Source organism: Carex rostrata, chromosome 16, assembly GCF_964058835.1.
Source record: "Carex rostrata chromosome 16, lpCarRost1.2, whole genome shotgun sequence".
Lineage (NCBI taxonomy): Eukaryota > Viridiplantae > Streptophyta > Magnoliopsida > Poales > Cyperaceae > Carex > Carex rostrata.
Genome location: NC_135933.1, coordinates 5,252,789 through 5,273,201, shown reverse-complemented (window position 1 = coordinate 5,273,201; position 20,413 = coordinate 5,252,789). Strand labels below are relative to the sequence as shown.

The 20,413-nt window shown below is 33.2% G+C and overlaps 2 protein-coding genes across 2 annotated transcripts; both read right to left on the bottom strand.

The window, feature by feature from the left end:
• Window positions 1-3,261: 3,261 nt before the first annotated feature.
• LOC144567746 (peptidyl-prolyl cis-trans isomerase Pin1-like) lies at window positions 3,262-5,310 on the bottom strand. The gene is made up of 2 exons (XM_078317910.1): window positions 4,741-5,310; window positions 3,262-3,707 (listed from the first exon to the last, which is right to left on the bottom strand). The coding sequence occupies exons 1-2, from the start codon at window positions 5,153-5,155 to the stop codon at window positions 3,583-3,585; spliced, it is 540 nt and encodes a 179-aa protein (XP_078174036.1). The 5' UTR covers window positions 5,156-5,310; the 3' UTR covers window positions 3,262-3,582.
• Window positions 5,311-10,706: 5,396 nt separating this feature from the next.
• Window positions 10,707-18,341, bottom strand: MP (Transcriptional factor B3 family protein / auxin-responsive factor AUX/IAA-like protein). Its single transcript, XM_078317364.1, has 14 exons — window positions 17,607-18,341; window positions 17,224-17,336; window positions 16,410-16,508; window positions 16,109-16,165; window positions 15,859-16,011; window positions 15,264-15,348; window positions 15,063-15,153; window positions 14,669-14,833; window positions 13,979-14,098; window positions 13,795-13,870; window positions 13,035-13,176; window positions 11,760-12,712; window positions 11,274-11,464; window positions 10,707-11,079 (listed from the first exon to the last, which is right to left on the bottom strand). Exons 1-14 carry the CDS (start codon window positions 17,695-17,697, stop codon window positions 10,965-10,967), a joined length of 2,451 nt encoding a protein of 816 aa, XP_078173490.1. The 5' UTR covers window positions 17,698-18,341; the 3' UTR covers window positions 10,707-10,964.
• Between the last annotated feature and the right edge of the window lie 2,072 nt (window positions 18,342-20,413).

The window sequence follows — 20,413 nt, the reverse complement described above, 5'->3', positions numbered from 1 at the left end:
CTTCTTGGAAGAGGTGGGGTGAGAGAGATGAATCTGACTTTGAATTTTGAATTGTATAAATCATTTCAAACATGTATGAATACTTCGTAATCGTCAGTATGAATACTTCTTGGAAGAGGTGGGGTGAGAGAGATGAATCTGACTTTCAATTTTGAATTGTATAAATTATTTTGAACATGTATGAATACTTCGTAATCGTCAGTATGAATACTTCTTGGAAGAGGTGGGGTGAGAGAGATGAATCTGACTTTGAATTTTGAATTGTATAAATTATTTCAAACATGTATGAATACTTCATAATCGTCAGTATGAATACTTCTTGGAAGAGGTGGGGTGAGAGAGATGAATCTGATTTTGAATTTTGAATTGTATAAATTATTTCAAACATGTATGAATACTTCGTAATCGTCGGTATGAATACTTCATTTGTTTAGATATGAATACTTCTTTATTTAGATATGAATAATATATAGATTCACTGTAGTGGTCTCCAATCTTGGCAAATGTCGCTTTCAGACGGTTGCGGTCCCCAATCCAGACTGTCACAAGACGTCAGCGGTCCCCCTAGTCTTTACTGGTCCCCTCCAACTTGTGTTTACATATGACGAATGGTTCTGATAATAAGTATGAATACTATACGTTTTGACTATTAATAAAATAACATTAATCTTGCTCTTTGGTGGTAGTTAGCACGTTTTAACTATTTTTTTGTCTTTTAGTGCGAAGGACAGATAGGGGACTGAACTAGAGGGACTGTTAGTCGATCCCTATATTTTTTGTATTTGCATAAAGAGTGACTCAAATTTGATGAGAACGAAAACTAACCAGCAATCTATTATGTTGTAAAAAAAATAAATATTATTTCTGTTTATCAAAAAAAAAATATATTATTTCTGTCGGCACTCAATCACAGATGAAGGTTTCTCAAATGCCACCAACTTTGATACATAATAAATATGAAAACTTATTAGATAAACAATGATATCTTTTCCAATCTCAAAATGTGGTATCGTGCACAATTGATGTCATGGATCTGCAAATTTTGTTAGCATATTCCGTTAATTATTCTTTGAAACAATAAATTGATTTAAAAAAGTATAACGACACGTAAGTTTTCTTTTTTTCTGTGGAAAAACTTATATCAACAATTTATATCTTCGGATCAAAATAACTTTGCAAAAGGTAATCAGATGCAATCCCTTTTAACTGCGACACACTCTAGCATCAAGTTAGTTGCATAAGAATGTCTCAATATCATCAATGTTGCAGAAATAAGAAATGTAGCATTTACATAATTCAATCTGTGTAATATCAATTTAGGCCCCCATTTTGTATCTGTTTCTTTGATAATATTGTATAATATTTTTTTTTTTTGAAATACCGTGACAGAAGCTGTCAGGTGTTGTTGGATAATATTGTATAATATCAGTTTGTGTTCAGGAATGGAGTGCTTTTGAGGAGATCCTTGAAGTTTGATATTTGCTGCAAGAACACAAATCTTTCTCTTGTGTCCATATATAGAGAAGCCAGAACGATTTGGCCGACAATTTGGCAAAGAGAGGAAGGGTAAATGGATGGGACTATGTCAGTCAATACTTCTGAGTTTAGGATTGAACTTACATATCGGCACCTAATAGCTTCTATTAGGATTTAAAAAAAAAAAAAAAAAAAAACTTACATATCGGAATTTGGCTTAGATTGCTGACAATTGATAAATCAATACTTCTGAGTTCTGATACATTCTTGTAGTTCGACAACCCAAAACACTACACCGTAAGATTTTGCATTTGCCACCGAATTTGTTTTTTCTTATTTGTTAAGCTACCCCTTATACCAAATGTTGTTTCTTTTCTCTCTAATCCTTTTTATTTATCTATCAAAATTAAAAACTATATATATTATTATTATTGCACCTCGTGTTTCACATTCCTTGTCTATATTCAAACATATTTACTTAATATTCCTGTGCTCTGTATATGAATTCACAAGTTTATATGAAGTATGTAAAGTGTTTATCACTTTTTTTTTCTAAATAATTATAGGTTCAAGTTAAATAATATGTCGAATAAGTAGAAATACAATATTAAAAAAATATATTCTACAAGGACTTAAATATATTTATCATCAAATATAAACTTTTTTTAAGACAAATATGTTAACATATCTGAGGCGCAAGAGAGTGCAGATGATGTGTTGTTATCCCTCAATTTAAATTCTTGAGCAAGCAACTGTGTTGGACACTTCTCTCGTCCGCTCTCCTTTTCTATATATCCTGTTGTAGAGCAAATCCTAAGTGTCCATTATTCTCTTCCCGTACGAAATTTCCACACTAGATATTTTAGAATAGTTTTTCTAATTTGTTTCAGCACGAGTTACAAACAAATGAAAAACATAAATCTACAGTAACGGATTCTGCAAGGGAGGGGAAAGAAAATCAGAAGGTATACGACTTCCATATCTGTAGTTGTGAACTCTTTATAGAGAGAAGCAGAGAGGTAGTAGAGCAATCAAAATGTCTAGTCACTGCCATGGAGAGCAATGCCATTTTTACTGATTAGGCGAACTCTTTCTTCATTATGCTTTATTCCCCGTAATTTAAATTTGTATACGGGGCCAGCTAATCTGCAATAGAGCTACCATTATCAACAATATTACCTGAGCTGAAAACATTACCCCCTATAATTCCAAACCAATCCGATCAGAAGCTTTCTGGAGAGTTAAATAAAGCACTGAGATGCATATTAACTATTGGAAAGCCAGGTATAGGAACTAACTGTTATAACCAAAACCCAGCTTACATGACAAAGTAATCCAACCTTCCCTGGATATTGGTCAGAACTACATCAAATTTTACGGAAAAAATAATATGGAATAACCTGTACTCCCAGACTTAACACCTTAAACTCAAACAGAACCCGACTCTGAAATACAAAGACTGAAGAGAAAAATACGAACAACCAAATATCTGAAAATCATCCAAACCCGAATGATATAATTATATCCTACCCAGCTCACCCATTCTCTGCCTATAAATTAATACATGCTCCATGTGGAGGAGGTACAATATGCAGCCTACCCCTACCCTCCCGCTCTTCACCCTTTTTAATGTTCGAAGTTCAAACCACTAATATTTACAACATATGAAATTAGCTCTCCTCATCATTTAGATATTAGAAGCCCATGAGATTCAGCCTGAATTATTTCTAATCCCCTAACCTTCATTGCAAGTATTAATTATTAAAATAAGTCATAGCAAAACGATTGCCTCAATATATAAGCACTTGTCATTAGACACCGAACAAGGAAAAAAAAAAAGATTATGAAACCATTGTTTGTTAAACCGCAGAAAATACTCCGTACAAGTGTACAGCCTAGTTAAAAAAATATTCAAATAACAAATTTTAAGCTAATCATGTTCTTACTTGAAGAAGACAGAATCATCCCTAATCACTTGAACTCTTCACATTCATCTTCTTCTTTTTTTATTTCTTTTAGCAAAAGAATACCAAGTTAATATCAGTCCTAATTACTTCAATAGACTACATTGTTAACAACAGAAGCATAAAGTGACAACTAGCTTAATCAGCGAGTTCTCAAAATGATATGGACCCCACTGTCAGTATCAACAATTTCACTCATCTCTCCAACTTTAAGTGCAAAAGCAGCGTCTTCAAATGGTTTCTGCATTTTGCCACGCCCAAATGAACCTGTGAACATCAAAGTTTTATTTGGGAAATATAATTTGTGTGGTAGAACTAAGGCGTTCTTAAGCTCACCAAGTTTTTGGTGAGCTTAACTCCAAAACCTATCAGATTGGCTTCAACCGACGAATCCAAACTGTTGAAAATAATCCACTTCACACAAGTGATGCGTATATACATGCGAAATTTATAAAATTACAAATTAATCTTAGGTCAAAAAATGATGAAAAATGAATGTATTAAAATTAACTTATAAACCCTGTCTAGACTAAATTAATTTGAAAATTTATAAAATTTGCATGTAAACATATCACTTGTGAAGTAGATCGGTTGCAATGGTTTGGATTCGTCGGTTGAAGTCAATCCAACAGATTTTGTAGTTAAGCTCACCAAGGCTTGGTGAGCTTAAGAACACTCTAGTTTTACTCTAATTTGTGCATCTCAAAATTCAAAATATTTACTGTTAGATGAGGTACAATCAAGAAAATACCAAATTCTACCCCTACAGAACACCAGACTGTTCCACTGGACCTACTACTAGTAAATTTTTTCTCTAGAGAAAACCGTATGCAAGATTCTTTTGTTTATTCTTCAAAATTAGGGGTACACATAAATAGTGGAATTATTTAGGATTTGCAAGAAATCATAGGCTCAAAATTGAACTTGCTAATTGAAATAGAGCAAAGAAACTGCAAGGTCATGCATGATTCTGATCTAACATTTGGAGGCACTATCAACTGTTAACATGTTATGTATACAGGTAGATGTCATATTCACCTGAATTGCTATATCAAATAAACCAACTGCTGGTACAAGTACAAACCAGAGCATACCAGTTCAAATTTACAGTCCCACTTTGTTTAATTTGGGGACTAATTCGTATAGTTTTGATGCTGTACTTGGTGATTTGTTCATCCAAGTTTCCCCCAAACCAACTTCCACCAAATCTACCAAAGCTTTACCTTCCTGAACTACTTCCATAAGCTAACAAAAGCATTGAACTACTCGCAAAATTACCCTAAAAAAAAGGATCACGTACCAAGATCACCTCCGCGTTTATACGAGCTACAGTCAGAGTGCTGAGCCGCAGCCTCCTCAAACCGGGTTTTGCCCGAATCGATCTCCTCCCGGATCTGCTGCAGCTTCTCCATTGCAGCGGAGCGTGTGGTGGCAGATATAACAACTCCTTCCGGATCCTTCCAGGAGGCCTTGCGCCGGGATCCCTGGTGCTTTATCAGAATATGCGACGCCTTCACTACTTGTCGATTCGAAGAAGAAGAACTACCGGGTTTGTCTTTCCGCTCGTGACCCGGTTTACTATGGTGCGTAGAGTGATTGTGTTTGGATTTCTTGGCGGAAGGGTCACTGGCGCCGCCGTCTTGGTGGGTTTTCGGAGCGGGTCTTGTTTTCTCGGAAGGTCGCTTGTTGGATTTCACGGTGTTTGGCGGATCCATCGAGTCGAGGCGATAGCTTGGCGCTGTGGTCTGTATGGACTATACTGCTATCGGGTGCTACTTTTCGGTGCCGGCTGCGCTGCGGCAAGCAGGGGATTGGGGACTACCGTATAATAAGTTTAATAATTAAGAAACGAAGAGAGGATTTTCTTGTAGGTAAGTTTGGATGAAACAATGAAGAGAGTAAGCATAGATCTTGAGAATAATAGCTAATTTAATATTTTATTGGATTGGTGAGAAAATTTATAAAAGATACCCCATAAAAAATAGTTCATATTTGCTAATTTAAACACATTCAAACGAAAAATAATAGTCTAAAATAATATTAATCCGGATTAGTGAACTATTTTCACTCATCCAAACGCATCCGTAGACTTTAGTACAAGATCCAGTCACTATTATTTATAAAAGATTATTACTATTTAGTACATACTGTTATTACTTAACTAATTAGCTAACAGAAATTAGTTACAATTCAGTTCTTGAATACTGATTAACATAATTTTTTTTTTACAAACAATCAGTAGAAAAATCTAGCCAATATAGATTCATTAACAACATTTGCTTATAAACTTGTTATTTTAACGGATATATTTACACCTTGTTTGGATGGAGAGTAGAGGAAAGGAGAGAAAAAAAAATTCCGTTGAATCGTGTTTGGTTAACAAAAGAGAGCTGTTATTTTCAGGGCATAAATTCAACTATTGAGAGCAAAGAGAATTTTACCCATTTTATTCTTCTTAAAAACTTTCCTAATTTTTTTTACTTTTAATTAAGATCTGCTATAATTCTGTGTTATCAGAACCGGACCGGACCGCCGGTTAAACCGAAAAAAATCGAAACCGGTCACTTGTCCAGTTCAGTTCTGTTTATAGACCGCTTAAAACTTATTTAACCGACCAGATTTTTATAAAACTGCTGAACTAAACCGATTTAAAAACCCGGTTCAAAACAGACTTTATAAACCTTGCATATATTGCGCATTTCTCCAAATTTCTTAATTTTTCTTACCTCTTCTTCCCAGGCTAATATAGAAAGAACAGACAATTTGGCACTCCTTTCTCATTTCCCCTTTAATTTCCCCTCCTGTGTCAATTTCCCCTTTAATATGGAAAGAACATACAATTTAGCTACTGCTATTGGTATTGGATATGTTATTTAGTATATGAGAACCTTTGTACAAATTTTTTGAACTTAGAATGTTCATTTTGTAAAATTGTCATTCTTTCTTGTAAAGACCTAGACATAAAATTAGAAGTGAATGTTTTACAAAAAACTAGTAATTGAACTGGTTGAACTACTGGTCCAACCAATGAAACGTTGACTCGAAGTTTTATCGGATCGATGTCTGGTTTGGTTCTGATAACATTGCTATAATTTGAAAAGTTAATAACCGGTTATAAGTTCATGCAAATTGTTGGCCATCAAAAATAGAAATTTGATTATTTTATTGTCTCAATATCTTATGTTGTCTTTTTTACTCGAAATTTTCTTCTGGTTTTAGGATTGAATGTTTATTTTTTTGTTAGGAAGAATCAAAATGAATCAAAATATTGAGAAATTATATATGTGATTTTCAGGTACTTTTAAATTATTAACACAAAAATGCTCAAGAGCTCAAACTTTGAACCAAAGAAGACCAATAAAATTTGATCAAACTGAATAAACAATACTCATAAGAAAACTGCTATAAAAGCCTAAACTATTAAGATATTAATCTACTTAATGAATTAAATTTGTATCATGTTGTTGTTTTTTTCATTTTTAATATATAATACCTAAAAACGTGTTTATGGGATTTGTAAATGCTGAACTAGTTCATTTGATTGATGAATTAATCTCTAAAATGACTTTATTGTCTTTTTTGAAAATATATGAAGAAGATATTGAAGAACGGATGATATGCTAAGTTGGATACACATCAATGTTTTTTTATTGAAATTTAAGTCTCGATATATAAAATTATGTTATTATATTGATACTGATTTTTTAATGTTATTTTATTTGACGATGCATTATTTATTTTAAAATAAAATGTTTCTAATATTTTATATAACAATTATAAAAATAATTCACAACTTCACATATTTATCTACTATTTATTTATAGATAAATATTTATAAATTGGACAAATATTTATATAATGCTAATTTATTTCTTTGTGGAGATAAAATTAATACGTGATTCTTCTTACACATAATTATAATCCTTTATAAAAAAACTTTGTAGTGAAACACATAACATACAAAAAAATAAGGTAATTCTATTCAATATATTTTCAATTGACAATAAATTATATATTTTCAAACATGTAAGCAAGACCGTGCTATAATCCTATCAAATATATTAAAATTTTCTTTTATGTTATACTTCTTCTCATTTAATTTCCTAATTTACAGCCGCATTTAATTAGAAACAAAAATAAGAAAGTATTTAAGAGGGCTAAAATTGGCATTTAGAAGAAAGATTTCTCTTTGCTCTCAATAGTACAATTTTTGTCATGAATATAGCCGCACCCTTGACAAAATTATGTCGAGGTGAAGGGTACATGAGGTGGAAGGTTTAACCTTGTATCATTGTAATCAATATAATTTGTTTTCCTCTCAATTGGGATGTAACATATGGAAATAAATTTTGTTACAAATATTTTTAGAAAAAAAATAACACAAATGTTCAACCATATATCTTACTAATAAAATTCTCATATAAGTTTTTTGTCACAAACCTACAACAATCACCGAAATTCTCATTAACTTTCTAAATTTTAATCAACCAAACAAGAAATAAGACGGAAAGGAAAGTTAAATTTATTATCTCATTAATCATCCAAACACAAAGAAGTTAAATATGCCAGTATTCCTTTTTATTCCATTCTATACCATTTTATTCTTCACCTCCCCTTCCTCTACTCTTCATTCAAACAGGGTGTTAGAGAAAATATATAAGTACAATGTCTATAATATGTGACATAAATACTTGAGTTCATTACATAAATAATAAAAAAAATTAAAAAAAAAAGAGAAATATTCTGGTCCCCCGAGCCATCATACCTGAGCATGTCCCCCAAGTAATTTAACAGAAAAAAAAAACATTCTAATGTTGTCTAACTTTCATTTCCAACGCTAATGTTCAAACATTTAAAGTTATATTTATAATCTTTTAAAATGTTACTTGCAAGTATTTAAACATCTATCTGAAAGTATTTCTAGATAGTTTTAACTCTTAACTATTTTTGTCTTCAAATCAAAAAATAAAAGATTATTTTCACACACTCTTTTTTTTATTTTTTCGACGATCCGTGATTAATTTTACTAATCTAAAATATGAACGTTTTTTATTCGATTTTATCTTTCAAATAAAATCCATGAAAAAATACATTTGAGTAATTTTGAAGTCATTTGTTTTTTTTTCAAAGTAAAACTCATGAACACTTTAAATTTTCAAGTTTTTCAATTTCAATTTACAACCATTATAATTTTCAAGGCTTTGCACATGAGATTTATATGTTTTGCACATGAGATTTATATGTTTTGCACATGAGTTTTATACATACAGTGTTATTGTTGAGGTTTAAATTCTTTGTATATGAGATTTATACGCTTTATTTTAGAGATTTGAAATGTTATTAATGAGGTTTATACGCTTGTACATGAGGTTTATACGAAAGATTTGAAGGCTTGTAAACAGAGGTTTAAATTATTTTGAAGCAAAATAAAAAACTTGAAAATCATAGAGATTTAAAGTGGTAAAAAAAAGACAACACAAATATAACTCGATAGTTATTCTTCATGGATCTCATTTGAAAAAAAAAATCGAGTAAAAAACGTTTGTATCTTTATATTCACAAAATTCATCACAGATCGTCGAAAAAATGGACGAGAATGATCAGAGAAAAAAAAAAGGCGTGTGAAAGAAATCTTCCCTCTTTTGACTTAAAACAAAAGTAGTTAGAAGTTAGAACTATCTAAATTTAGAATTTAAATGATTTTAGATGAAGGTTTAAATGATTGTGAGTAATATTTTAAAATATTATAAACAGAGCTTTAATATTTTGATATTAGCGTTGAAAATGAAAATTAAATAACATTAGAAGTTTTTTTAGTTAAACTACTTGTAGATGTGTTCGGAAATTTTATCTGAGATACCATTATTAGACTCATGGAGAAAAAAAAAATCAAAGTTGGAACACGCAAGCTTTCTTTTCCCCTTAGCAATGTGTCATTAGTATAAAAAAATTATAATATATAATTCCAACAGAACCAACTAAAACAGTGAAACATTATTTTAATTTAAAAATAATATTGTACATGTGTTTTTAATTATTTAAAATTAAATATATTAAATTTGGGTTGATTTAAAAGAATAAAACTAGTGTGTGATGTAGAATTTAGTAAGCACAACTCTAAAAATTTGGATTGACTTCAAATCAATTTAAACTATTAAAACCGATCTACTTCACGAGCGATGCGTGTACATGTAAAATTTTAAAAAATTTGAATTCATTTTATACAAAATCAAGCGGTTAAAAAAAATGAAGTTCTATAAATTATTTTATAAGTTATTTTAATGCATTCATTTTTTTTACGACTTACTTTATACTAAATAAATTTTAAAATTTTAAAATTTTGCATGTATACACATTACTCATGAAATATATCGGTTTCAACGGTTTGAATTTGTCGTTTGAAGTGAATCCGATAGATTTAAAGTTTGATGAGCACATCACATACTAGCATTGCTCGATTTAAAACATATTTAATCTTCCATCAAATAATTTAAAATTTTAAAATATAGAACTCATTTAATAATTATAATGAATGACTGATTAAATTTCAAATTAATTTAAATTTAATACATGTCCTGTCCAGTGTTTTAAAAGTTGGTTTAGTCGGCCGAATATTCGTATTCGGTTGGAATCCGAATAGAAAATGAGTATTCGGTCTAATATTTGTTTTCGAATATTCGGCCGCATATTATATATTGGGCCGAATTTTTTCTAATAGAGAATAAGAACCGAATAAGTTATAATTTAATTTATTTAAGTTTGAACTTATGTTTTATTTATGCTTATTCGTAGTTTTGTAATTTGTACTGTAGGTTAACTTATTCTAACTTATGTTATATTTTATTTATGTTTATTTGTAATGTTTATTTATGTTTATTAGTGTTAATGTCTATGATTTTTCATTTGAAAATCCGAATATATAAATCCGAATATGCGGCCACATACCGTATATGCAGTATTCGGTGGCTTTCCAAATACCGAATAAGAACCGATTATTAAAACACTGGTCCTGTCTAAGTAACTAAATACACAAATCTAAATTTTTTTTTTTTTTTAATTTGAATAAAATTTTAAAATATATTAAGAGTTAGATGTCCGTTAGAATTACCTTATTAAATAACAAGCCTTGATCAACAATCCGAAATGAGAGTTCAGCTTCCATGACGAATGTTATTCCCCTTTTTTATTTGAAAAACAAAATAAAATTGGAAAGTATACTTGCTCAAAAAAATATTGCGGAGGATAAGACGACAGCAAAAGAAAAGATGGCCTAACTAGCTTCTGCACTAGAATGAGATAATTCTAATGTAAAATATACTCGGCGAGTTGATACTAAACTAAAGTACCTAAAAGAAAAGGCAAGTCATACAATAAATCTAACAATCAAAAAGACCCTATTGGTGATCCTGATTCCCGCCTATTTCTATTCTTGTCATAAATACATATACATCCTCATCGGTGTGACGGTGCCAACATCAAATAGAAAGCATCCCATAAAATTTTACAGATACTGAAAGGGATTTTCTATTGACCAGTTTGAGGAGATGAACTACTCAGGAGCTGCAATCCTTCCTCACTCATCTGTTGCACTTCAGAAGGGGATAGAATCCTGATGCATCTTACGCAGCTGACAAACTCCCTGTCAATTTTGAATTCAAGAATGTCATGGTATTGCCTAAACAAAAAACAAGTATGGCCAAACTGAGGTCCATGTAGCAACTAAAAAATGTTTGGGCCATTGTGCTGTGATTTGGGGAGAGTGAGAGAAAGCAAGTGAGAGAGAGAAAGTGAGAGTGAGTGAGTGAGTGAGCGAGAGTGAGGAGAGAGACGTACTCCCATGGATCATCTCCAACTAGAAGCACATCATTTTCGTAATCAACATAAACGAGCTTCCAATTAGAAATGTTTGGGCCATCTAACTTCCCACCAAGGCCAAACATGCGATCAATGGCAGACCTCAATTCACTGTAGTCTTTATATCTTGTCACATCTATTGATCTCCCAACTGATCCCAGCTTTTGTACCTTTTAAGAATATTCACTTTATAGATGGTTATTGAGGTACAGCAATTGGGTTCAAATATTTTCTAAGACCTAACACTAGATGTTAAGCTTCATAAGATGCTAGGTTAGTAGAGCGATCATTGCTTGGATTGGATCATACATTCGTAATTAAACAAAAAGTCGTTTATAGTAACAGTATCCATTGCTTGGATTGTGCATTCGTAATTCAATTCAAACAATAACTGAGAAAGCAATGCAATAGGTAGTCTGCCCCCCATCCCCTCCCAAACAAAAAAAAAAGCTAAATGTTTTGTACCTTGGTATATGTTCGCATGGGGTGTTGCGTAACTTGCTTCTTTTTACCAGCCCCAAAATTACACTCGTTTTCTTCAATACTACCAGACGATGTATCTGGTACCAGACTTCCGGAGTTATAGGTTACCTGCGATTGCATTTCCTGCGAAACAAAATTCGAACAACTCCCCATCTCAAAATCAAACCCCTTGCCACCAAATGGATCACTCCCCTCCGTCTCGAACTTTTCAAATTCAAACTTTCCATTTTCGGCACCTGAGAGGAAGCTCAATGGGTTTATATCAGTGCTGTCCATAATCTCTTGAAAAATATCTACCGGTTCATGGATCCCCAGTGCATTTTCGGATGCAGAAAGAAAAAGAGCATCTGGCTGCGTCTGATAATCCGAAGGTTGCATCAACCAATCATTGATCTTTTCCAAATTGGAGGAATTGATACAACTCGGCGGATCATTTGAGTTGGTTAATGCATCGCCATTAAGCTCAGGCTCTGAACTTGTACTATTGTGCATCTTTTGATTTTCTAGCTTGTCAGAAAGCTGGGAAGCGGAGGCTAAATCGGACTCATCAGAAGAGGTTATATCAGAAACTGTATGGTTAATGTTGTGGTTTTGTAGAGTGATCTGGTTCATAGGACTTTGGTAAGTTACCAGTTCAGTCTTTTCTAATGAACATGTGGGTTCCAAAACCAAAGTTTGGTTCCTTTTCTGAACTGAGTCTCGGTTTGCCAAATTCAAATTTGAAATGTTGGTTCCATGTAGAAGGTAGGTCGTCGGGTTGTTATTGATTTGAATGTTTTGGAGAATGCTAGAGTATATAGGTTGATGGCATCCAAAAGAACCCCCAAAGTTAAAGTTTGGATTTTCAGGTTGGGTCCGAAATTTCAAAGTGGATTCAGGTCCCAGATGTGAGATTTGATAGATGTTGCTTTGACCAACTAATCCTAACTCCGGCCCTGAAATTGCAAATAAACTATCATTATACTACCAAAGAAAAATAAGGAAAAGAATATCAAATATTGGAGTGTCACTGGTTCATACAAATTGGTTCTTATGCCAAACACACTCAAAAAAGCATCATTGCTACTATGGTCATTTGCTAATATTGCCGACTAGGTAAACTATGGAGACCGAAAACAAATTTTGGTCAGAGCAAAGCCTGCACAGGTATCTATGAATACTGGTGCAGAGGCTCATTTACAGTTCTTGCCAACCAGAAGTAGTTACAGTCAACCTCCTGACCTAAGTGTCACTACTCTTGAGATAAATATTAATTACCAGTGAACCCAGGAAGAGGAATGCACTGTCGTTTTCTTTCCGGAGATGGATTGGGAAAAACAAAAAGGCTCTCTGGTGTCTCAATTTCCCATATACTAACCCTGTCAGGCCTTTCTCCATAACCATGCTCATCCCATTCAACCTAAACAAATAATTGACAGCTGTGAGTAATCTTGAAAAATGTTACATCTAGTACTAGGGGCAAAGAAAGAAAAATGGTAATGGTCCTTCTCAGATATAATAAAAGAGATTATCCCGTATGAACAGATCTAAACTATACCTCCAGTACTCTCAGGCATATGTTTGGCAGGTAGTGATGATTTAAGTAATTTAAGATACTTTTATACACTAAGTGGAAGTGCATTAAGGTACTTTAAGGTGGAATGAAGTTAAAACACCTCTAAAGGTGGAGTATAGTTAACGTGCCAAATAATCAACTTTTGATCATTTTTACCCTCACTAATACATTTGCTAACATAGTGCATGAGGCCAATTTGTATTTAATTCAATACTACTTCATCTACTTCTCTATCAAACACTGGTGTTTTGAAGTGACTTGGTATTTAATTCGCATCAATTTTACTTCACTTAACAACACAAGTAGAGAGAGAAGGGAGACCGTGGCAGTTTAGGAATCTTGAAGAAATATGAGAGCTGGAATGAGATCTTTCCGTTTTTCAGGGATAAGGATGAAAATTTGCCTAATATTGCAATTGTACAATTACTAAATCCGTTAGGTTGAGGGATAAAATAAACTCACCTGTAAGCTGCGCCATTTAGAATTAGGCCATCTCAGGGGATCATGGTCATTAATTGACATGATTGTACCCATATACCTACAAAATGAGAACCCAATTTTTCAAAAACCCAGCCTATTTTCAAATTAGCAATGAAAGATACATTTTGGAAAAGCAAAAATTTTAAAAAGTAAAATAATAAGAAACCTGCGCTTGCTAGACTCATCAGTCTCAAACATCATACCAAATCGCATACCAACTGAGACTTGTGTGTACATAGCCTTGTGAAATTTTGCAAGGGGAATAACAAACTGAGATGGGCTCGTCCTGTAAAACCAAGTATATATAGTAAATAAAAGAATAACATCACCTACAAAGTGCCACATGATAACATCAAGACTCACATATGCACGTTTTTTCCATTGTGTAGTTCTTAAAGCATGTAATCAGCGCACTTTATTACATTAACAATAAAATAATTGAAAAAATAACTACCAAGTTTTCTCATTATACTGACCACTAATTTCTTATTTTCTTTTAAATCATTCACACACTCCACCACAAGTATTAATTTACCCTTAAAATAAATTGTTATCAATTCAACCTTGCAACTTTCAAATTAGCTTATGCAAACTGCAAAGGCATCGTGAGCATTCACCAGATTTCAACCGAATATGAGATTGGTACAAAAGGGTTTATAGGGGTAGGGTCAAAAGTGTCAACAATTTAACAGAAAATACATTCTCAGCTACACCATGTACATTTTGATCTAATCTGAGAACACCTAAAATAATGTCAACCAATTATAAGAAATGCAGGATTTATTTGGAAGTATGGTCAGATACTTGTAATTTGCTAAAAAAATAACAAAAAAAGTTGATTATAAATTGAACTAACCTGGGATTGTAGTAGATGGTGAAGGGGCTACGACTAGAAGCAGCATGAGCAGCCGCAGCAAGCACACCAATATGCATACTATCAGTGGAGAGAACTGATGATGGTAGAGTTGGCATTTGCCGGTTGGCCCTTCTCACCCCCACAAGTAATTGTGCCTTCTCATCCCTGCAAATTATTAAATTGAATTTTCTTCCAAATTATGACTTGCAGTCCGAAGTATGGAATTTAACCTAGATTTTGGCCTAAGAAATGGGACAGAGAACGCATATCCAACGTTTTTATTGAATTCTCGAGGAAATTCTAACATCAATCCACAAGCAAAAAAAAGGAAATAAAAATGCTGACTTCATAATATAATTTCAATGAAAATATAAAAGAAAATTTGCAAATATACCTAATAAATAAGACAGAATCCCCAGCCCGGAGCCGTTTTGCACCAACAAAGAGGCTCCAACCAGTTGTCAGAAGGTGACGCTTCGGTTGCCCTGGATTTGACAAGAAATTTCAGTAATCTGGTTGTGATGGAAATAAAGAGAATCTTTTACTGCATAAAAGTACAAAATAATAATAAATGGAAATCACAGAGTGGCCGTACCGCGATAAATGTGACGAAATGTCCAAACGTTGTCATGTAAATCTCTTACAATAAGCTCCTGATTTGGTGGTTGCATTGAATAATCCTACAAAAATAAAAATAAAAACTAAATTGTAACATAATCAAGAGTTACCAGTTACCACACAACACCTGACAAAGAAATATGAGCCAATCTTGCTGTTTTGATCTGTCTTTATTGCACATAAGCCCCTAAACATATCTCAAGTGCTGCAGATGCTACTTCCATTAAAATATGCTTTTAACAAAATTACATGCTGTAATGGACTACTGGACTAGTGATACCTTTTGTACAGAAATGTAATCCATCATTATATCACTTAAGAGAGGTTTTGGTATAACAAATCATTCGACTTGATTAATTAAATATATGCATTTAGATAACAGTTTAAGGGTCAATACATGTCTAAAGGCATAGAGGGAGGTTGCATGAAACAAAAGAAAAGTTGAGGGCATTAAGGTCTATTAAGGCTTTTCCTTTTGGTGGCGTGAGGCATGACAGCTTGACAAATATTGTAAACATTCCTCTCCAGTGGGGTATAATTTTTATTCTATAAATTGGATTTAAAAATGTTACCAATTGAGGAAAGAGTTTTTCAGCTGCTCTTCGGGGCACCGAGAAGCCGCCATGAGTACTAGTGTCACTTGCTGTTAAATTCTTGCAAAAGTAATCTGTCGGATGTTTGCTTTTGGTATGCCCAAAATTAGGTATTGGTAAAACCTCATTTTCCTAAAATGGAGAGGCAGAGTAAGTATAACGGCATGACTATAAACTGGCTTTCATCAATTAGTGAGTTTGAATTGCAAATAAGGAGTTCATTGCTTACCGAATTAACTGGTTGAAGCGTCATTTGTGCATATATCTCATCTGTTTCCTTGTCAGCCTGTGTATAAGTCGAAATAAAAATAAACACTATAACGATTAATTCAATGCCATGCCAGTCCAGGAATGTACTGCACCAATTCCTTACCAGTTTGATAACATACTGATTAAAGTCTCTATGACGCTTCATTGAGGACTTCTTTGTGATAAAAGGTTAGTTTGGTAAAATCTAGTACGGAGCAGGTGTAGCAACCCTTAATTGCGAACGAAAGTGCATACTTTCCAAAAGAGACAAGGATACTAACATGTAATGTCATACTATGAACTTGGCACATGAGCTGAGATGGCAGACTTGGATAGTTTGGAATTTGCGAGTTTGCGCTCTGTCTAGTAGTTGCTGCCACCTGATTTAGAGATTGCAAAATAAATTTAGGGTAGATTTTACGTAGCTCTAGTAAGAGCCTAAGAGGTATTTTTCATTTGCAACTTTTTTCCAAAATATAAAATGAAAATACCGTGTTGTATACCAAATTTTACTATTTTTTAAATCTTATTAATTTGTTTTGGATTTTTGAAAAATAACCTGAATATGGTAAACAAAAAAATACAAACATCAAATGGGGTCATTTTTTTAAATTTCAAAAATATTAAAGATTCTAAAAATAGTAAAATTTGGTATTTTCAATATTTTAATATGTGGATCACATTAAAAGGATAGATTGACATTTCGAACATAAAAAGCATATTACCACTTTATGTTTCAGACAGAAAAAATAATTTATAAATATTTTGCGAATATATATATATATATATATAAATCATTAATAAAATTTCTTGCACTTTAAATATTACTTGATGATACATCAAAGACCATTGATTTCGTACCATTGGAAATTGAAATCACATATATTCACAATAAAGTGTGCACCAAAATCTTATTAATTTTTATAAGCATGATAAATGCACTGCACCATATATATCATACAACTATAATGTCAGATTTCAAAATTAAACTTTATTTTTTACAATTGTTAAGATTGTAAGTGTTCCCTCTCCTTGTTTATAATATATATTTATACGAAATAGAGCAATTTTTAAAAGCGAGAAATATAATATTACCTGTTCACTGTGGCCTTGAGGGAAATAGTACACTAGATTACCGGGCTGTGGCAAGGAGACAAGAGGCCCAGCACATGCATGCCACAGCTCAGAATTCATCATCTTTTTCGTACCTAAAAACCAAAAATACAGAAAGAATAACTTGTAAGTGAAACTTAAAATTTTAAAAAATGATTAAACAATCACCTTAAAGACAAACTATGCATGAGCTCCATGCATTTGTTCTATTAGAAAACATTGCACGCAGAAAGAAAACAAAAGAAACAAAATATATCCAAGTATTGGTTGTTACACTTCGGAAAACAAAAAAAAACGAAAATCTTTCTTAGCATCTGTTACAGTTCACAAAACGACTATACTATGCTTGTATACTTCATTCTTACTTTGCATTTCTCCCAAAAGCTTCATTTCATCAAACAGTGAGGCCGCGTTGCTTGAACCTCCGGCCTTGACCTGGTCTTGAAGCGAACTCATAATAAATCAACGCGAAAAGTTGAAAGGAACTATGCTGCTACCAGCCAAAATAGCAAAAAGATCCCGACTTTAATGAACAGGCCTCATCTTTCTCGTGTTATTATACCAAAAGGAGATGCAATTTTCTCCCTCCCTCGTCCCCACTGAACAAAATTGAAGAGGAAAAACAGAGACTTCAAAATCTGAAATCGGAGTGGGGCTGCGTCTGGACCAGGTGTTTGATAAAAAGCGCTCGTTTTTGGCACGCCGAAATTAGAGAGAAGGAGAGAGAATCATGAGACGAGTGGTCGAATTGTGCTTTTAATCGGTCTTTTGCAATTCGCCTGACATAAAGATGCTGACCTTTCAATGGTAGAAGCCATGATTCTATCTGTTTCTCTCTCTCTCTCCCTCCCTCCCTCCCTCTCTCTCTATGCTCTCTCGCTTTCGCCTCTCTCTTTAGTATCCACTATAGAGAAAATGCTGACGTGTCGCTATAGAGGGGTATCACTGACAAGTGGGAACAGTTTGAACTGGGCTCCTTGTCAGTGAGACAGGTGTGATCACCGGGGGTGAGATGCAGCGAGTAATATTTAGAATTCTAGGTTGAGGTGGCAGGGTGTCATTGGATGTTGCTCTGATGGCAGCTTTAGGTACAGAGAAATACGAGCTCTACACGAAAACAGGACACTGCCATATTGCGCTCTCTCTTGGAATTGGGAATTCTTCTTTTATTTATTATTTTCTCTTTTAGTGATAGCTCATTAGCCATTTCGGCCTTGCACTGTTTCACATCACAGTATTTGAGTTCGGCTCACGGCAACAGTCACTGACTTTGTCATCTTAAAATGTTGACATTTTCATTGAACAGTTTGGATTGATTTCATCTGAAATAAAATGCTCATTCAAATTCTTTTCTGACACCTCGTTATTTTTAGGACTAATTTTGCTTGTATTTTCTTGATTTTCTATAATTTCCGGTTTCTCCGGTAAAACTTCAAAAAAATAAAGAATGGAAGTTGGTAGGGTGCTGTCGACTTAGAAGTTGATTAAAATTGAATTAAAATTATAAATCTCCCCTGCATTTGAATTAAGAAAACAAAATGAACTTAATGCGTGTAAAATTTTTTTAAAAAATAAAATTTTAGAATTAACGTCAGCACTGGTACCGTTTTATTCCCCAGCTATTTTTCCTAATCCCGAAGCTTCTGTAGCATGCAATAAAATAAGCTCTTAACATTTATGAGAAAAAAAAAACATCATTTTAACATCTAATAAAGATCGAGTAATTGGGCCACATAAAGCTGCCACGTGGCCAGTAAAATCCTGGATCGTGGGCCCAACAATGCGGAGGAAATCCCGGGGTGGTGGTCCCCGTCCCCATTTCCCAGTTTTTGCAGCAAGCCCAGCAACTGGCATGCATCGTGACGTCATTGTCGGAACAACCTTTTGTCCGGTTATTAACCACGAGAAACCCCACACAGCAGTCCCGCATCATTAGGTAAACCGGTAAATAACTGTAATTAGGGGGGAAATATATAAAATTGGCGTTTATTATTGGAGGATTGAATGGATTAGATTTAAAGAGCTATGGAGAAACAGAGATGAAATTAATTTTAGAAAATTAATATGGGGCTGCCGACAATGTTTTTTTCCAGAAATTTCTTCTTCTGCAGTTTTTTTTTTTTTTGAGAGATTCTGAGATAGTTCATATTTTGACTTTAAATAAAATTGTGAGAAATGGAAAATCTATCCTATTTTGGATAGATAGATGGTCAAATAAATGTGCTTGAGAATGCATCTATGATTGTATTCCCACTTATTTCATATTGTTTCAAATTACTCTTTTCAGTCCTAATTACGTTGTTGTTGATGTATTTAATTTTGATAGCATTAATATTTCATTTACTAAACAGCTTGTGGAATATTTGGAAGCAGCTAGTCAGCTACAATTAGATTTTCATTATTTTAGACTTAATTCTAACGACAAGGATATGATTAAGTGGAGATGAATTTTAATTAAATTTCAATATGTTATTGTATGTTCAAGTATTCGAGATACCGTATCTAAAAATTATGGTGCAATTAAATCTGTGACAATTTTTTAAGATTGTGCTCTAGAAGGTGAAATGATATCAATGGAGAAAAAAAAAAAAAAAGGAAGGAGACGCCAGCCATTTTACTCCTAACACCTCAATTTGGAGGTGAAATGGTGGTTGAATTTTCTTTTTACACCTTGTCAGGAAGGAGAATAGAGGAAGGGGAGAGGAGATGGATAATAGAAGGAAATAAAATTGAATTGAATGAAAAATTAACATATTTAACCTCTTTAAATAATGAACAACAAGGGAAAATAAATTTAATTTTCATTTCCGTCTTATTTTTTGTTTGGTTAATTAAAATTTAGAAGGCTAATGATAAATTTGGTGACTAATTTAAGTTTGTGACAAATAATTTTGGATGAAGATTATGGCCATGTTTGGTTGTGGAGTAAGAGGTGGAGTAAACTCCTTACTCCACGCTTAAGGAGCGAAACGAGGAGTAACATAGGCAGTTTAAGATTGAGTAAGATTTGAGCTAAACCGGAGTAACTTACACCACCTAGAGAGGTGGTTTAGCTTACTCCACCAAACATGATTAACTTACTCCGGTTTAGCTTGGAGTAAGAAATTTAATCCGGTTTAACTTTACTCCACAACCAAACATGACCTATATATGTAAGATATAGGGTTTGACA